Here is a 16,096-nt window from a genome sequence, read left to right as displayed (position 1 = left end):
TCATATCGCCAACGATGCCTCGCCCCCAGCATGGGGACCCGGCCGGAGGCCACGCCCACCCGCCACCGGGACTCCCCTGTGGTGGCCGCCCCGGGCCACCGGGGATGACACCGCGGGACGGCCATGAGGGGACACCGCGGGACGGCCATGAGGGGACACCGCGGGGACCGCGCCCAGCGGCCCCGCCCCGTCACTTTGGGCCCAACGTGGAGACCGCGCCCTCCCTCACGCAGAGGCCCCGCCCCCCGCCGCCGCGCCCCGTCAATCACCGCGCCCCGCCCCATGCCCCGCCCCCCGTCGGGAGGCCCCGCCCCGCCCGTCACGCGGCACCGCCCCTGCCGGCCGCGCCGGGCGGACCCGCGGCCCCGCGCCCCTCGCGGCCTGAGGGCTGGGCCGGGGCCGGGGCCGGAGCGCGGAGCCGCCGCCCGCCGGTAAGTGCTGGGCACGGCCCGCCCGGGCCCCGCGCCCCGCGCCCCGCGGCCCGGCCCGACCCCCCCTCCCCCCCCGCCCCTCGCGTTTTCACGGATCCTCCCGAAAGTTTGGGAGCGCGGCGGGGGGAGCGGGGAGGGCCGGCCCGGGGGAGCGGCCCCGTGCGGGGCTGGGCGGGCCGGGGGTCCCCGAGGGTCCCCCAGGGTCTCCTCTGCGGGCGAAACGCTGCGTTTCATTGTTACGGTGCTGCTTTTTGTTGGCTTTTAAACCTTATTTTTCATGTTCTGTTGGTCGCGGCTCTTTGCCCTAGGTGCCCTTTATTTCCCTTCCTTTCATTTTTATTTATTTGATTTTTTGCCCTGCTCCAGCCTCCCCTCCGCAGCGGTGCCGCGGTGCTGACGTGGAGCTGGAGAGGAATGATTCCCAAAAGGAATTTTTGCAGTGCTGGCTGTGTCTCGTGCCCTTCCCCGCGGTTTTCCAGCCCTGTCCCGGTGCAGGTTTGGGCTCATTTCACCCCATTTTCCAGCAGCCCCGCACGTGTCCCGGCGTTTCTCCCAGGCCCCTCTATCCCGCTCTCTCCAGAGGCTTTGGCGGCTCCCGGGACTCGCGGTGGGCTCTGGCAGAGCTGGAAAAGCCCAGTTTGCCGCTGGGGAGGCGGCTGTGCCAGCCGGCTACGCCCCAGCCGCTGCCTCCAGTGGGACAGGTGAACGTGAGGGTTATCAGCAATCCCAGAATTCCAGAATCATGGAATGGCTTGGGAGGGACCTTAAAGCCCATCCAGTTCCAGCCGTGCTGAGGGCAGCGATGCCAGATCAATATAGAGGCAAAGCAAGCCAGACCTGAGGAATAAAAATAAACCTGGAATTGCAGGAATTTGCTGTGGGGCTGCAGGAGCAGAGAGCATCCTTTGGATGTATTTTCAGTTTGGGATCTCTGGGTAAACACCTCGGGAAGGTTTCCTTGGCCTCCTGTCAGTCAGAGCTCAGCCTGGGGCATTGCAGCTTGGGAGCACATTAGGATTTTATTGCATTTAATTTCTCCACCCTCACCTCTGCAAAAGAAACCTGATTATTATTGTTTTATTTCTGCTGTTCCTGACAGCAGTCCAGGGTCAAATCTCAGACCTACCTCTCTGCTTCTGGGATAATCTGATCAGGGGGTTCACAGTGGGTGTTTTTAAGGCGATTCTCTCTGGCTGCACAGATTATTGTAAAAACAACTGAAATCTTCTATTAAAAAAAGCCAGGGCAGTAACCAAAGTGTTTTTTTCCCGGACACGTGTGTAGGGAGCACTGTGTCCTGGGTTGGCCTCCCTCAGGATGCTCTTTGGAGCCTGGCACGAGGCCTGGCAGAGCTGGGAGGGGGTTTGGGAGGTGCTGGCTCTCACTTCAAGGTGGCCAAACCTGACCACCCTGGAGACGAGAAATCTGGGAAGCTGCAGGGCTTGGAGCAAGGAGGTGCTGGGGTCAGACCTGCCTGTCCTAGGGATTCTAGCCAAGGGAGATGTGTGGTTTTCCTGCTCTGGTGAGCTGGTACATTTAAGCGACATTTTGGTGCCTGGATTTTGGAGTGGAGGGAGAGCTTGGAGGCCGCTCCAGCTGGTGATGGAGCCCTGAGCCCCCGGTGCCTTCAGCTCTGCCCCTTCCGCTGCCGTGTCCTCACTGTGCCCTCTCCCTGTGCCCAGGTCGGCGGTGATGTGTCCATCCCTGCGCCCCGCGCGCCGCGCTCCCAAAGCCGCTTCCAGCTAGATCCAGGGCCGCCCGCTGCCATGGAAACGGGCAGCCCGGAGGAGCGGGACGGAGGGGACCAGCGGCGGCAGGAGGGCGGGGACGCCCCTCCCGACAGCGCCAACGGCTCCGTGGTGGCCGCCGAGCCGCAGCAGCCGCCCCCCGGCAAGCTGAGGAAAACGGCCTTCAAGCTGTTCGGGGGCAAGCGGAGCATCTGCACCCTGCCCAGCTTCTTCGGCGGCCGCGGCAAGAAGGGGCTCAGCAAGTGCAAGACCCACGACGGGCTGAGCAGCGCCGCCTGTGACAGGGGCGGTGCCGCACGGCCGGACAGCCCCGCGGAGGGCGGCAGGGATGGGCAGCCCGGCCCCCTGCCCGGCTCCCGCAGCGCCCAGCTGGCCGTGGACACCGGCGCCAGGGGGGATTTGGGCCAGCAGGATGGCTCTCCCCCCGGGAGCATCGAGGGCTGTGACAAAAAGCCCAACGGGGAGAAATCCTCCGTCCCCAGACCCAAGAAAGGGCTGAAAGGGTTTTTCAACAGCATCCGGCGCCACCGGAAGAGCAAGGCTGCCGAGAGTGAGAAGGCAGAGCTCCCCGAGTGGAGTGGGGACACGGAGGAGGCTGGGAATGCTCCTGGAGTGGCAGTGGAGAGCCAAGGGGCCGTGGAGGGCAGGGGAGCAGGGCCAGTCCCTGAGGCCACGGCCGGCCCAGGGGACTCAGGGGTTGACTCCAGCTGTGGGGAGGCCACCGAGCCCATGGGCTCCGCAGCTGATGGAGGCACCTCCGAGGGTGACACGGTGGCCGTGCCGGGGAACGGGGATGTTCCAGATACAAAATCAGAGGCTGAGGCTGCTGCCTGCGCTGAGTTTGACCGTGAGAGTTTGCTGCTGGCCTTCCACCCTGACTTCATGGACGGTGAGCCTCCCTGCCTGCACTCCGGGGAGCTGCTGAGCCTCATGCTGGGGGACGTCACCTCCCTGAAGAGCTTCGACTCGCTGACGGGCTGCGGGGACGACATCGCCGAGCCCGATATCGCCGAGAGCAGCATCTCGGTGGAGCGCAGCCGCGACGCCGCCAAGCGCAGCTCCTGCCTCGTCACCTACCAGGGCGGCGGCGAGGAGATGGCCATCCCTGAGGAGGCTGAGGAGTACCTGCAGCAGGTGTGGGACAGCGGCGTGCCGGGGGACAGGAGCTACGGGGCCCAGGTGTCCAGCAGCAGCCTGGAGACGCACGCCTCTCACGAGGCCGATGCCCACCCCTACATGGGGGATGCCATGGATGGTGTTGACCTCCTGACGCCCCAGAGTGACCAGCAGGAGTCTGCCCCGAACAGTGACGAAGGGTATTATGATTCTACCACGCCAGGGCCGGAGGATGAGACTGGAGAGGAGCTCAAGAAGGACCGGCTGCCCCGGGACAGCTACAGCGGCGATGCACTTTACGAGTTTGACGCCCTGATGAGCCCCTCTCACGGGGAGGAATCCCTGTTCGAGGGCAAAGTCCCACGCCAGGGCATCTTCAGCTACTTCATGGACTTCTGCCTCCCTGCGGAGAAGAGCCTGATCCAGCAGATGATGGATCAGAAAAGAGGGCTGATGGAAACTGAAGAAGAGGGGATTGCAGCCATTCAGAAAGAGCTGCTGTACTGGGAGCTGCAGAGGGAGCCGCTCCTGAAACGCCTGGATGTCTCCAGCAAGGAGAAGTGTCCCCGGGAAAAGCAGTGCAATGAATGTAAAACCAGAGCAGCCAGCTCCATTGGCAAGAGTCAGAGTGGCCTTGGGGGTGAGCAGGTGGCCTCGCACACCCCAGGCCGGGCTGTCAATGGTGGGGTTGCAGTGGCTAGGGCTGAAAATCCAGAGTGGAGGGATTTTCCAGGGACTCTGTGTCTGGAAAACTGTTACAACAGCCAAAAAGCCCCCGGAAGTTGCCTTATTCAGCTCACAAAGAACAACCCGGGGTTCGATGCAGACCTGGACTGTGGGATGTTCGGGGACTCCCTCCACGGCAGCGCGGCCCCAGCCAAGGCAGGGATGTTCCCTGGGTTCCGGCTGCCGGAGCAGGAGCACGGCGGCGGAGCAGAGCCCAGCCCCAGCGAGCCCCAGGCGGGCAGCGAGCCCGAGCATGCCGTGAGCTTCTCGCAGGCTCTGGTGGAGTTCGCCAGCAGCGGGACCCTCTTCTCCAGCCTCTCTGAGAGCCTGGGGAGCTCGGCCTCCAGCTCGTCCTTCACCCAGAACCTCCCCGCCCTCCCCACCATGGTCACCTTCGACGTGGTGGACGTGGAGCAGGACGGGGAAGGGGAGTGTGAGCAGCACGCGGAGCTGACCGCGGGCGAGGACATCGCCGAGGCCTTTGAAGATGGCTATGGACAGAAAGAGTCCTTGGCTGAATGTGACGAGAGAATGTCCCTTGGCTTCTCCCCGGGCTCCTTCCAGAGCTGCAACTGGGGGGTGGCCAGCCTGCCCCGCCACCTGCGCCTGCACGGGCTGAGCCCCTCCATGCCCGCGCCGCTCTCCGTGGACCGGAGGAGCCGCTCGCTGGACACGGAGAGCCTGGAGTTCGAGCTGGCCGAGCCGCAGCGGGCCCGGAGCGGCCCCCAGCCCTGCCGGCTCTGGGCCAGGCACGAAGCTGGCAGGAAGGACTCTGCTGGAGCCAGGAGGAGCAGGAGCAAGGAGGAGGGTGAGCTGGTGGCTCCCGAGGGTGGCTTGAGCTGGCTGGGCCTGCGGCACCTCCAGCACGGCCCCGATGCAGCTCCCAGCGGGATGGAGCTCTGGGACTTCGCCCCGGCGGGCGCTGTCGAGAGCGTCTGGGAGCCATCGGAGCTGCCAGACACCGTGACCCCTTTCCTGCCTGTCTCCCGTGGCACTGGGGAGGCTCCGGAGCGGCGGCCCCAGGAGCCAGAGCTGAGCAGGCCCGCGCTCCGGCCCTCCAACCTCCCCCTGCAGCCCGAGGCCAGGCGCGCCCGGGAGCCGGCCGCCTCCTTCCGCTACCACGGGGACGTCCCCAAGCTGTCCCGCCTGGTACCCCTGGGAGAAGCAGAGCTGCCCCCGAGCTTTGGCTTCGCCTGCTCCCCAGAGCACCGTGCCAGGGGCAAACCTGTGGGCATCGCCCAGGGTGTGCCACAACATCCTGGGAACGGCAGCGGGGACAGCGAGAGCGCGGAGCGCTGCGCCGAGCCCCTCAAGGGCAGGGCCACCCCGGGGCACGGCGCCTGCCGTGGCACCGGGTGCAGTGTCACTGACGCTGAGTAGCTGCAGGAATGTCACCGTGTTACCCGGCTGGGGGGCTGCAGGAATGTCACCGTGTCACCGAGGCGAAGCTATCTGCAAGAATGTCACTGTCACCAAGCCAAAAGGCTGCAGGAATGTCACCGTGCTGAGGCTGCTCTGGGCAGGGCTGAAAGGGGAGCAAAGGGAGGGAGAAAGCCAGGAGCAGTCTGGGGAGGACTTGAGTTTGAGCTGGGCTGATGCTCCTCTCCTGCAGCCATCCGTGGCCTTGCCCTGTGGATGCTCTGGAGGCAGCTTGGAGCTGCCTCCAGGATTCCTTCATCACCACTGAGGCACTTTCTGGTTTTCCAGCCCTCTCCAACACCAGGTGCAGCAGCAGCCCCTGGCAGAAGCTGGGGATGGACCCGTTGCTGGTGTGGCAGGTTGGGGTTTGTGCAGGACTGGGGCTGGGGGAGCAGGCCCTGGGCAGAGTTTTGAGGGAAATGGGGCTGTTTTCCTCTTCTGGGTGAAAGGTTTTGGTTCAGACTCGCTTTGAATGTCTTCCAGCCCGGGCTCAGTGTGGGGAGCTGGGAGGAAGGGTGCTGCTTGTTCCAGAGCAAGGATGGGGCAAGGCAGCTGGAAAGGGGAACTTTGCAGCAACGTTTTTATTTATTTGATTTGTCCTTGCCCCAAAGGAAAGCAGGAGCTTTTGTGTGCGTGCTGATAATGTTCTCCAGGTCTAGTTTCAGTTTGCTCAGAGAGATGTGCTGTCCATGGTGTCCCTTTGAAGAACAAAGTGTTGGTCCCTTCTTTGTTGTGGTCTGTCTTCACGGTGCAGAATTCCTGGTGGAAACCTTTCCCGTGCTTTGTCCTGGGCTCCTGGCCTCTCCAGGGCCGTGGGGACAGCGATGAGGCCTTTGAAATAAGCTAAATTTGCATCATGCCTGTAGCTGTGAAGTGGCAGGTGATGTTACTTTCTCAAAAGGAAGCTTTGTGGCTTTTTAATTTAATTTTATTATTTTAAGGTTGTTTTCTTTGCATAAGCCCTCAGGAGGAAGGTTTTGTGATCCTTGGAATTTGGGATGGACCGCAGCTACATTGGGCTTCACTCCTCCTGTCTGGAGGGAACAGAAAGCCTGGAAGCTGCTGGAGGTTGGGGATTTTATGTCTCTTTGAAGGAACATGGAGGAGGGACACAGGCTGAGGGCACAGACTTTGTCCTGTGAGCTCCTGTGACATCTGTTCCAGGCTCCTGGTCCCCTCTGTGATCCCAAACCCCCTCTGCTCTGGTCCAAACCCTCATCCCATGACACAAAGCTGCTTCCCTGTCCTAGCTGTGTGTTCTGAGTTAATTCCATTACCAGTGATTTTTGTTTTCCCCCACCTCATTGCCCTTTCTCTGTTTTTCTTTGCAGCAGAGTTTGTAGCATTCAAAAAAAAAATCCCAATGTGGAATTTTGGAGTTCTACCACATTTGTGGAGTGAGGGATGGCTCTGCTTGGGCCAGACTGGGTTTTCCTGCTGAGGCCTGCCCTGCTGGGTCACCCTCCTGCTGCTCTCCTGCTCCACAAGGATGTGGCTCCATCAGCTGCTCCCTGCCATCCCTGGATCTCCAGGCACAAGGAGCTGCTTTGGGTTTGATGGGTTTTTCCCCCCAAGCAAAATGAGATCTTCATATTCCTTTTGAGAAAAGGTTCCTCCTGCCCTGTCCTTGGATGTCTGGGAGGAGCAGGGAGAGGCAGGGCAGCCTTGGTTCAGCCCCTGTGTGTGATGTGATTTTCCTGCCGAGGCAGAGCAGATCCATCTGGGCATCCGTGGGCTCAAACTTGAATTTTTCCATATTTTCCTGCCAGCCCTGCTGCAGGGAGTTCACAGGAACCTGCTGTGCCATGGTTCTTTCCCCTCATCCCTCTGGGACACCAGAGAGGATTTCCTGGGACCCCCCTGGCTCTTGGTGCCACTGCCACTCCCAGAAGGGACAATGTGAGCCAGGGGAAGGTGCCCTGGCTGGGGGTTGTCTCCCCTCGTTAGCACAGCTGCTAATGAACGTGGGGTATCCCTCCCTGGAGCAGGGCCAGGGCAGCTCTGTGCCCATCTCACCCCACTCCCAGCACACAAACCACGGGCACACCCTGCTGGGGACCCCACAGGGACATTGCCACCCCCTCGTGCCCCTGGCTGGGTTCAATCCCTGTTCCCTTTCCTTTCAGCGTCTCACCAAAGGCATCTCGGGGGTTCCAGGCTCTGGAGCTTTGTTCAGCCAAAGCTGGGAATGTCTTGGTGCTAAATGAATGTTCCAGGTGTCCCTGGGATCCTGGGGCTGGCTGTAGGTACGAGGTGGGGATGTTCAGTGGGAGCAATACAGCCAAGGCTTGCTAATCTGACTTTATACCAAAGGTTTCTCCTCTTAATTCGATGGGAATTCAATGAGGCAAATATCTCTGGAATTCAAATGAGTTTTCCTAATGCAGTTTAGTCACTAATTTGCTGGATTATTGGCAGATTCTGCCCCATTAACCCAAAGAAATTGGAATTTCTAGTGCAGTAATTCAGCCTGTAAATGATCACTGCAGTAGGGATTGGATTTCACTGCCTGCTGAGCCACTCTTCCCAAAAAACCCCACTTGGGATCCATGGGAACAAAGCTGGGCTGGAGCTGGGTCAGTCCAACACTGCCTTACCTGAGGAGCTCACATCTGGGGCTGGTCACTGGGGCTTCTTGTGCAAAAGGGCTTCCCAACCAGAAACCAGTCAGGAACAGCAGAATGTTCAGAATATTTAGGAAAAACGTGAGGAATTCACCTGTTCCTTGCAGGGAAGGGAGGGGCTGGGGCTGTGCAGCTGTGATGGAACCACTGCCACTGGGGTCAGCTGTGTTGCATTCTGGGGACTTGGGGGTTTTCTTTCATTTGTTTGTTTTTATACACATAAGGAAATGGTCGATTTTCTCTATTTTTGTATAGTTTTGCATTTTATAATCATGGGGAAGTTTTACAGACTGTTCTTTTACTCGTGTGTCTTGTCTTTCCAAGTGGTGTGGTTTGCTTTTGCCATGGATAAAAGGCATTCCTGCTGCTGCCCACATCCCACCCTGCTCCCTGGGAATGTGCTGGGGGCTCTTCCCACCCCCCAGCCCCTCACAAACACACTTTGCACACACTTGAGACGTCCTGAACCCTCCTCTGTCACACTCAGCTGTCTGCTTTTCAGCGTTGTTTTTAATCTGAATGTGTGGATTTTGGTGATTTCTCCCTCCAAGTGTTGTAAAAAGCCCACAGCTTTCAGCTGAGGCTTTTCCTGCTGTCTGCTGATGTTATTTTATCTCAAACTGGGGCTTTTCTTCAGTCCTGTGCAGGAGATGCTGTTGGCTGGTGCATGGAAATGCTCTTGGACAGGTTTCCTCTCCCCTTGGTGCTCCCTGGCTGGGAGCTGGGATTCACCCTGGTGCCTGAGGATTGCTCCTGAAATAATCCTAGGATTACCAGGGCTCCCCACCTTCTCCTCATTCCCCTCTCCAGGGAGCTCAGCCCTGTGCTCTGCATCACTAAAACATCTCCCTGGAGTGACGCTGCCTTGAACTTCAGGATCAGAGGAGAGGAGAGCTTCTGGAATGCTAAAATCCAGCCCAAAGCAGATTTTCCTCCCCTTTTTCCCCAGCAGAGGTGGCAATTGTCACTGATTTGGCTCTGCAGAGATTTTTTTGGGTTTTTTGTCTTCTAATTAATAACTTGTCACCTGATGGTGCTTTTCAGAGTTTCTCTGGGTTGGGTTTGCCCCATTCCCCACAGGGATGGACGGGAAGGTTTTTCACTGAACATTCCTGGGGCACTCAGACCCACCTTCCACATTCCCTCTGCCCTGGAATTCTGGGCTTCCTCCTCTCCAGCTGGGGCCTCCTGCTCATCTCACCCACACTGAGTCACCCCAAAGCTCCATTTGGGTGAAGTGAGGAATTCAAATCCCAAAAAGCCTCTCAGCTGTAAGGAAATAATGAATTAGCCCTTGTCCTTGGCTGCCCCGCCCTGCTGCCAGGCTGGCAGCTCCTCCCAGGTGACCAACCTGGCTGAATTTGGGGTTTTTTGTTTCCTTCCTGCTCTCATTGCTACTAGTCCTTTCAAGTTTTTAATGTATTGATTGTGTTTTAAAATGAATGTTCCTTTCACTGAATTCTAATGAATAAAGTGCAGATTTTTAGAGAACATTGGATTGCACTGGTGCTTTGGTGTTTTGGTGCTTATTTTATCCTTGATTTAGTGTTTTTCTTTCCCTTCCTCTTTGTTGGTTATTTGCCAGTGAGGTGGAATTTTCCACGGGAGAGGGCAACAGAGACCCTTTGGAACAGGATAAGGCTCCTCAAACCCTCACGACATGAACCCTGGAAATTATCCATCCTTTAAGGCTCCAAGGCAGATTTTCCCTCTTCTCTGGGCTCCCGGACAGGGAGCAGAGATTCCCTGGCTGGGACATGCCTGGGATGCCAGGGAAGGGCTGGCAGGGATGGTTTATCTTGGATCCTACTCAATGTGTTCCTCAGGTGCTTCTCAGCATTTCCAAACGCATTGGAAGACCCAGGAGAGGATTCCTGCCCTCCCCTCCTGCTCTCCCCGGGCAGAAATGGAGTTTGTGAGAAGCTGTAATTATCTGGAGAGCCTGATGAGCCTGATGAGCCCGGGTGAGGCTGTTCTTTCCCTCTCTGCCCCCTGGTGATCCCGGCCATCCCCAGGCTGGAGGAGGGCAGAGCTGTGCCCTGAGCCTTGCCAGCCTCTCCTTCTCCTCCTGCTGCCCTCCCTCCCTCCCAAACCTCCTTCCACTTTCCCAAAGCCTCTGGAAATACCGATTTTCCATCAGGGCTCCCTCTCTGCTTCCTCTCCATCCCCGGTGCTGCACTGTGGGGGATTTTCCCCTTCCCAGCCTGGTTCATTTTGGAATCAGGTCCTGCCATGGTTCTGCTCCTGCACCAGCTGTGGCCGAGCAGCTGCAGGAAAACCTCCCGGGTCTGCAGACACCCCTGGGGCACCCAAGGAGCTTCCAACACCCCAGGGCCAGCTCCCCCTGTGACCCCACAGAGGGCTCAGGCTGCCCCCGCCCAGCTCTCCCCTCCAGCAGAGGTGCTGCTTAACATTTTTTAGTATTTATTGATGAATATATAACCAGTATATTATACATTATATATATATATAATATATATTATATATCTATAATATATATAAAATATATATTATATATATTTTATATAACCAGTATATAACCAGTATATTATAATTCATAATATATATAATATAATCAACATTATATAGAATATATTCAGTATACATATGATAATCAATATCTTAATTATAATATTTATAAATAATACTATCTATAATATATAATCAATACATTTATTTATAATACATATTTATATATGTATGCTTTAAAATATTTTAATATTTATAAATAATAAATATATAAATATATAAAATTATATATAGCCACATATTTTATTTATATATATATTTAAATATTTACATATATATGCTTTTAAGTATATTTTAATGTTTATTTCACTATATTGTTTTCTGCTACATTTCAGCTGGGAATAACCCCCCCATCCCACTGGAAAAGCCTCCAGCAGCTCCCGAAGCTCTGGTGCAGAGGGTGTGGCTTCTCCTTTGGGGTTAAACGAGGTTGGCGTGGCCCAGGAGCAGCTTGGACTGTGACACTCGTGTTTGTCACAGCTCTGGTGGCTTTTACCCGAACGGGGCTGGGGGGTGGCAGCTCCATCCCTGCTGTGTCCCCAAGAGCCCTCCCAGGGGAGCCTCTGCTGTCACCTCTGCAGCGTGGGGACAGCGAGGGACAAAGGCAGCAGCTGGGGGCTGGCAGCGAGCAGAGAGGGACCAGCACGGGGCAGGGGCCACCGGAGCCATGATCCCGTGGGAATGGGGCTCCCGAACAGCCCTGACTGGGCTGAGGGAGGAGAGAGCTGCCCAGGCAGGAGCTGGGGGAGCAGCTCCGCCGATCTCTTCATTTGGGGGAAGAGTCTGGAGGCAATCAGCTGGGAAAATGACACCTGGGGCTGGGTCAGCACTGCCAAGGCTGGAAAACTCTGCCCGAGGAGCCAAAAAAGCTGTGGGAAGGGGTGAGCGTGGTGTGCCTGGGTCATGAGCTCAGAATTCAGGCTTCAGACTCTCCCTCTGGAGCTGTGATCCCATCCAGCCTCCCTGCAGCTTGCCGGGCTGTTATTCCAGGCTCGCTCCCTGCATCCCAAACGCTTCCTGGCTGGAAGAACACTCCCCACGGCCCCGAGGTTTCCTTCCACATCCACGCTGGGGGCTGAGCCTGCAAGAGCTGCACGGGCGTTTTGTCCCGAGGGGATGGCACAGCTGGCATTCCCTGCCAGGGGCCGGGGTTACCCGGGGATGCTGGCTCATGCCAGGCCGTGGGTAATGCCCTGTTTTCCGTGGTGCCACAGGAATATCCCCTTGGCTGCACCCCAGCTCTGGCAGGGATGGATGCAGGGAATACTGGAGATGGATTTCACCTTGTCCCTGGGTTGTTTTCTCCTTCCCTCAGCACCTCCCACTGCTGCACGTGGCAGTGGAGCGTTGATAATGATGAGGACAGCGGGATCAGCTCTTGGGATGGCCCATCCCGCTGGGAACGCTTCAAACCCCCAGCTCTAATTGCCTCCTTGTAAACACAAATTGACTCGTCTGCTGCAAACTAATTCCTGCAGACAAAACCTGGCTGGAAGTCACTTGTCATCACAGGAATGTATCTCACACTTTGAAGTGTTGCTTTTTTTCTCCCCTTTTTTTCTCCAAAGTGATTTGAAAAGCGCCGACACAACAGCTCTGCTCTGTGAGGGAACACGAGGGGTTTGTGGCACTGCCAGGGTCCTCAGGCTGCCATGGCCTGGGGACCTTTGTGTCACCTGCCACCCCTGGGGCAACTGGTTTGGTTCCTTCCCTATTCCCATGGAAGGAGTGGAGCTTGTCCATCCCATCCCATCCCATCCCATCCCATCCCATCCCATCCCATCCCATCCCATCCCATCCCATCCCATCCCATCCCATCCCATCCCATCCCATCCCATCCCATCCCAAATTTATGGTGTCAGTTCCCAGCTGGTGGCTCCCACTGGCTCAGGACAGCCTGGGACACTGTCCTGGGGACACAGCAATGTCCCCCCCCTCCCCGTTTTTGGGGTTCCTGTGTCCCCCAGCTCAGCCCCAAGGTCCAAGCCCAGGGCAGGCACCAGCCCCCGGTGCCACATCCCCACAGTTGCTCCATGCTGGAGGATTATTTCTAATCCCTCTATTTTTAGAACAATGCTGAAATCTGTTTAATGCTGGAGGGATTTGGGAGAGAAAAAGACAAACAACAAAGAAAGAAGAGTAATTTTCTTTCTGATGCAGGAGCTGTCAGTGAAGGGGGTTTGGGGTTTTTTGTTTTGTTTTTTGGGAGGATGTCTCTTTGCTGAGTCTTACCTGTCTGCCAGAAGGGAGGAGGGAAGGAGGAACTGAGCCTTAAGGAAAAGCTCTGAGGGGTCGTCCTGGCTGTTGTGGGCATGGAAAATTTCACAGCAGCAGTAGCAGCAGGGCCAGGTCACCCTGCTCCCCAAAATCTGGAGCTGGCCAGGCTTTCCCCAGGCAGGGGATCCCCGGGTGAGGCAGGCACAGAGCTCAGAGCTCCTCTGTTCCATGCATGGAAAGGAGCAGGAGAGGACCCGGGCGAGCTCAGCTTTTGGGAATATCCTTGGGGAACACCGAGGGGAGGGGCTGCCGGAGCTGGGACCGTCCCCTGCCCACCCTGAGGCCTGGTGACCAAATCCCAGCTCTCCGGGGATCTCCCGGGGATCATCCATCCATCTGCGGGAATCCGGGGCCAGCTTTGGTGCTGGGCTGACCTCTAAGGGAGAGCTCCCATATTGCAGCTCGTGGAATCCAGAATCTCAGGAGGGCTGGGATGAGAAAGCTTTATTAAAGCTTTATTAAAGCCCATCCAAGGGCAGGGACACCTTCCCCTGCCCCAGGGGCTCCCAGCCCCAGTGTCCAGCCTGGCCTTGGGCACTGCCAGGATCCAGGGGCAGCCCCAGCTGCTCTGGGCACCCTGTGCCAGGGCCTGCCCACCCTGCCAGGGAACAATTCCTGCCCAAGAGCCCATCTAAATCTCTCCTCTTTTAGTTTAAAACTGTTCCACTTTGTTCTGTTACTATGTCCAGTGCTGAGCTGGGTCTCCCCAAAATTCCCCTGGGGCAGCCTGGGCCCCTGGAGCAATTTTTGGGGACATGACAGGGAAAACACAGAGATGAGCCAGAGCTTCACATCCCCTCAGTGCCCTGAGCCTTCAGCATCAACAGCTCCAAATCACAACCCAGGGTGAGGGTTGTGACACCCTGGGGACACGCTGAGAGGACAGGAGCTGCCAGAGGGCAGGGCTGGATGGGATATTGGGAATTAGGAATTGTTCCCTGGCAGGGTGGGCAGGCCCTGGCACAGGGTGCCCAGAGCAGCTGTGGCTGCCCCTGGATCCCTGGCAGTGCCCAAGGCCAGGCTGGACACTGGGAGCAGCCTGGGACAGTGGGAGGTGTCCCTGCCACGGCAGGGGTGGCACTGGATGGGCTTTGAGGTCCTCCCAACCCAAATCAGTCATTCTGTGACCCTGGAGGAGTTTGGTGGCTTTGGTGCCACCTGAATTGGCACCTGGGTGTGAGGGGACTGCAGGTGCTGGGAGCTGTGGGGGTTTGTGGGGTCCCACACCATGAGGGGACCCTGGCTGCCAAATCTTTGTGACTCCACAGGGCCTGGGAGCAGCAGGCACAGCCAGCACGGCAGCGTGCCCAGCTCCTGTGCCCCAGGGATGTGTGGAAGGGCTAACAGTGGGCTTGTTAGCTAAGGGAGACAGAAGAGGCTGAGAAGGAAGAAGCAGCTGATAAGGAGTTTTCTGTAAGGTTGTAATTAAGGAGACTAAGAGAAGTGGGGAATTAAAGAAAGATAAGAAGAGAACTTTGCAGCTGGGTGAAGTATTTTTAGAAAGTTAGCTGAAGTTACTTTTTTATTTTATTAATGGTGTTATGTTCATTTATTGTGGCTAACAGTTAAGGTAGAAGTAGTATAAACAATTAGTGTATAAAAAGCCAGCTATGTTTGATAATAAAGAGTTGTTATCTGAGACTGCTTGTGCTCTACAACAACAGGGGTGGGCACTTTGGGTCACTGCCTTTGGGGGAGAGCTGCAACCTGCGCTGTGTCACAGCCCCTGACAGCCCCAGCACGGGACACTGCTGTCCCCTGCCCCCAGCACAGCTGCTTTGTGCTCTTTGGGATGGGTTCGTGTTTATTGTGGTTTTATCCCCTGGAGCCAGGTTGGTTCTGATGCAGAGCCGGTGGCAGGTCCCGCGGGGATGGGGAATGTCATCCCACCCCAAAGCCCCGGGTGGGCACCACAGGCCCCGCCGAGCCCCCTCCCCTGCTGCCAGCCCCCAGTGTGGAACTGGGAGTGTGCAAACAGCCACAGCCCAGGGTCAGGCAGGGAACTTTGGGCTCCTGGTGCCCCGCACAGCCCGCAGTGGAAGCGGGGCAGGAGCTGCCCCTGCCGGCACCGCCTTCCCGGGTGTTTCCTCCCTGCAAAAGAGAAAATCCTGTTTTCCAAAGGAGGGCGGGCTGGGACACGGAGTGCCCGAGGCGGGGCGGGCTCGGCACCGACGGGAGGGAGCTCCGAGGGGCTGGAAAATCAGAGCCGGGATTTGGTGTCCGGGCTCTGCCCGTGGGTAATGAGGGATGGTTCCAAGCAGAAACTTCCCAAAAAAACCCCACAAGTAAATGAGGGGCTGTGTTCCTCAAGGAACTGCTGGAAAAGGCCACGGAACCCCTCTGGAGCCGGGCTGGGAGAGCTGGGGGGGCTCACCTGGACAGGAGAAGCTCCAGGGAGAGCTCAGAGCCCTGCCAGGCCTGAAGGGGCTCCAGGACAGCTGGAGAGGGATTTGGGGGTTTAAGCACTGGTTCCAGAGCAGGAGACAGTGATGGAAATCTCCCTGGGCTCTCCAGGGCTGGACAGGTCACTGTGTGAAGGTCAGGATGGTCTGGGTGGGACCTGGAGCCTCCCTGGGAGCCCAGGCAGTGATTTATGGGGAGCACTCTGAAATTAAGGAATGCCAAAGGCAAAAGAGACAAATCTGATTAAAAAGTGATTGAGGCTGAGTCTGAAAAACAGGACTAGAGGAAAGAATTCCTACAAAGAGACTTTCCTGCAGGGTCAGCCTGGGGAAAGGGCTTGGGCCCCTGTGAGGGCTGGTGAGAGCCACAGTGACCCCAACAGTGGCCAGGCTCTCCGTGAGCCCCATCTTGCATCATCTCATCCTTTCCTTGGTCATGGCATCTCTCCCTCCTTCCCCACAGGATGCCTTTGGAGCCAGCAGCCCCTGGGGCACGGAGAGCCCTGAGCAGCCTCACCTGGGAGCACACCCAGGGACCCGAGCACATCTCAGGCCAGCCCGGCTCTCCAGCCCTCCCTGGGCTCCAGACTCATGGATGAGTTAATTCCCAGCCTCATCCTCTCTGCTGTGCCCTGGGCCACCTTCCCTGTCCTGCTCAGGTACCGTGGGGCCAGTGCTGGGGGTGTCAGCCCTGCTGCCCTCCAGTGACCTTTGGTGTCACCCCTGCTGCCCTCAGATGTCCCCAAAGCCCCTGGGGGCTGTCCTGGGGCCAGGCCGGGCTGGAGCAGGGATGCACAAGGGCAGGAGGGTGCCAGGGATGCTCC

The 16,096-nt window shown here is 57.6% G+C and overlaps 1 protein-coding gene across 1 annotated transcript; it reads left to right on the top strand.

Moving 5' to 3' along the window:
* The first annotated feature begins 306 nt into the window (after positions 1–306).
* On the top strand, positions 307–9,555 carry AMER1 (APC membrane recruitment protein 1). Its single transcript, XM_064427250.1, has 2 exons — positions 307–431; positions 2,114–9,555. The coding sequence occupies exon 2, from the start codon at positions 2,198–2,200 to the stop codon at positions 5,399–5,401; it is 3,204 nt and encodes a 1,067-aa protein (XP_064283320.1). The 5' UTR covers positions 307–431; positions 2,114–2,197; the 3' UTR covers positions 5,402–9,555.
* The last annotated feature ends 6,541 nt before the right edge of the window (positions 9,556–16,096 follow it).

Source organism: Passer domesticus, chromosome 7, assembly GCF_036417665.1.
Source record: "Passer domesticus isolate bPasDom1 chromosome 7, bPasDom1.hap1, whole genome shotgun sequence".
NCBI lineage: Eukaryota > Metazoa > Chordata > Aves > Passeriformes > Passeridae > Passer > Passer domesticus.
This window is presented reverse-complemented; position numbering and strand designations above follow the sequence as displayed.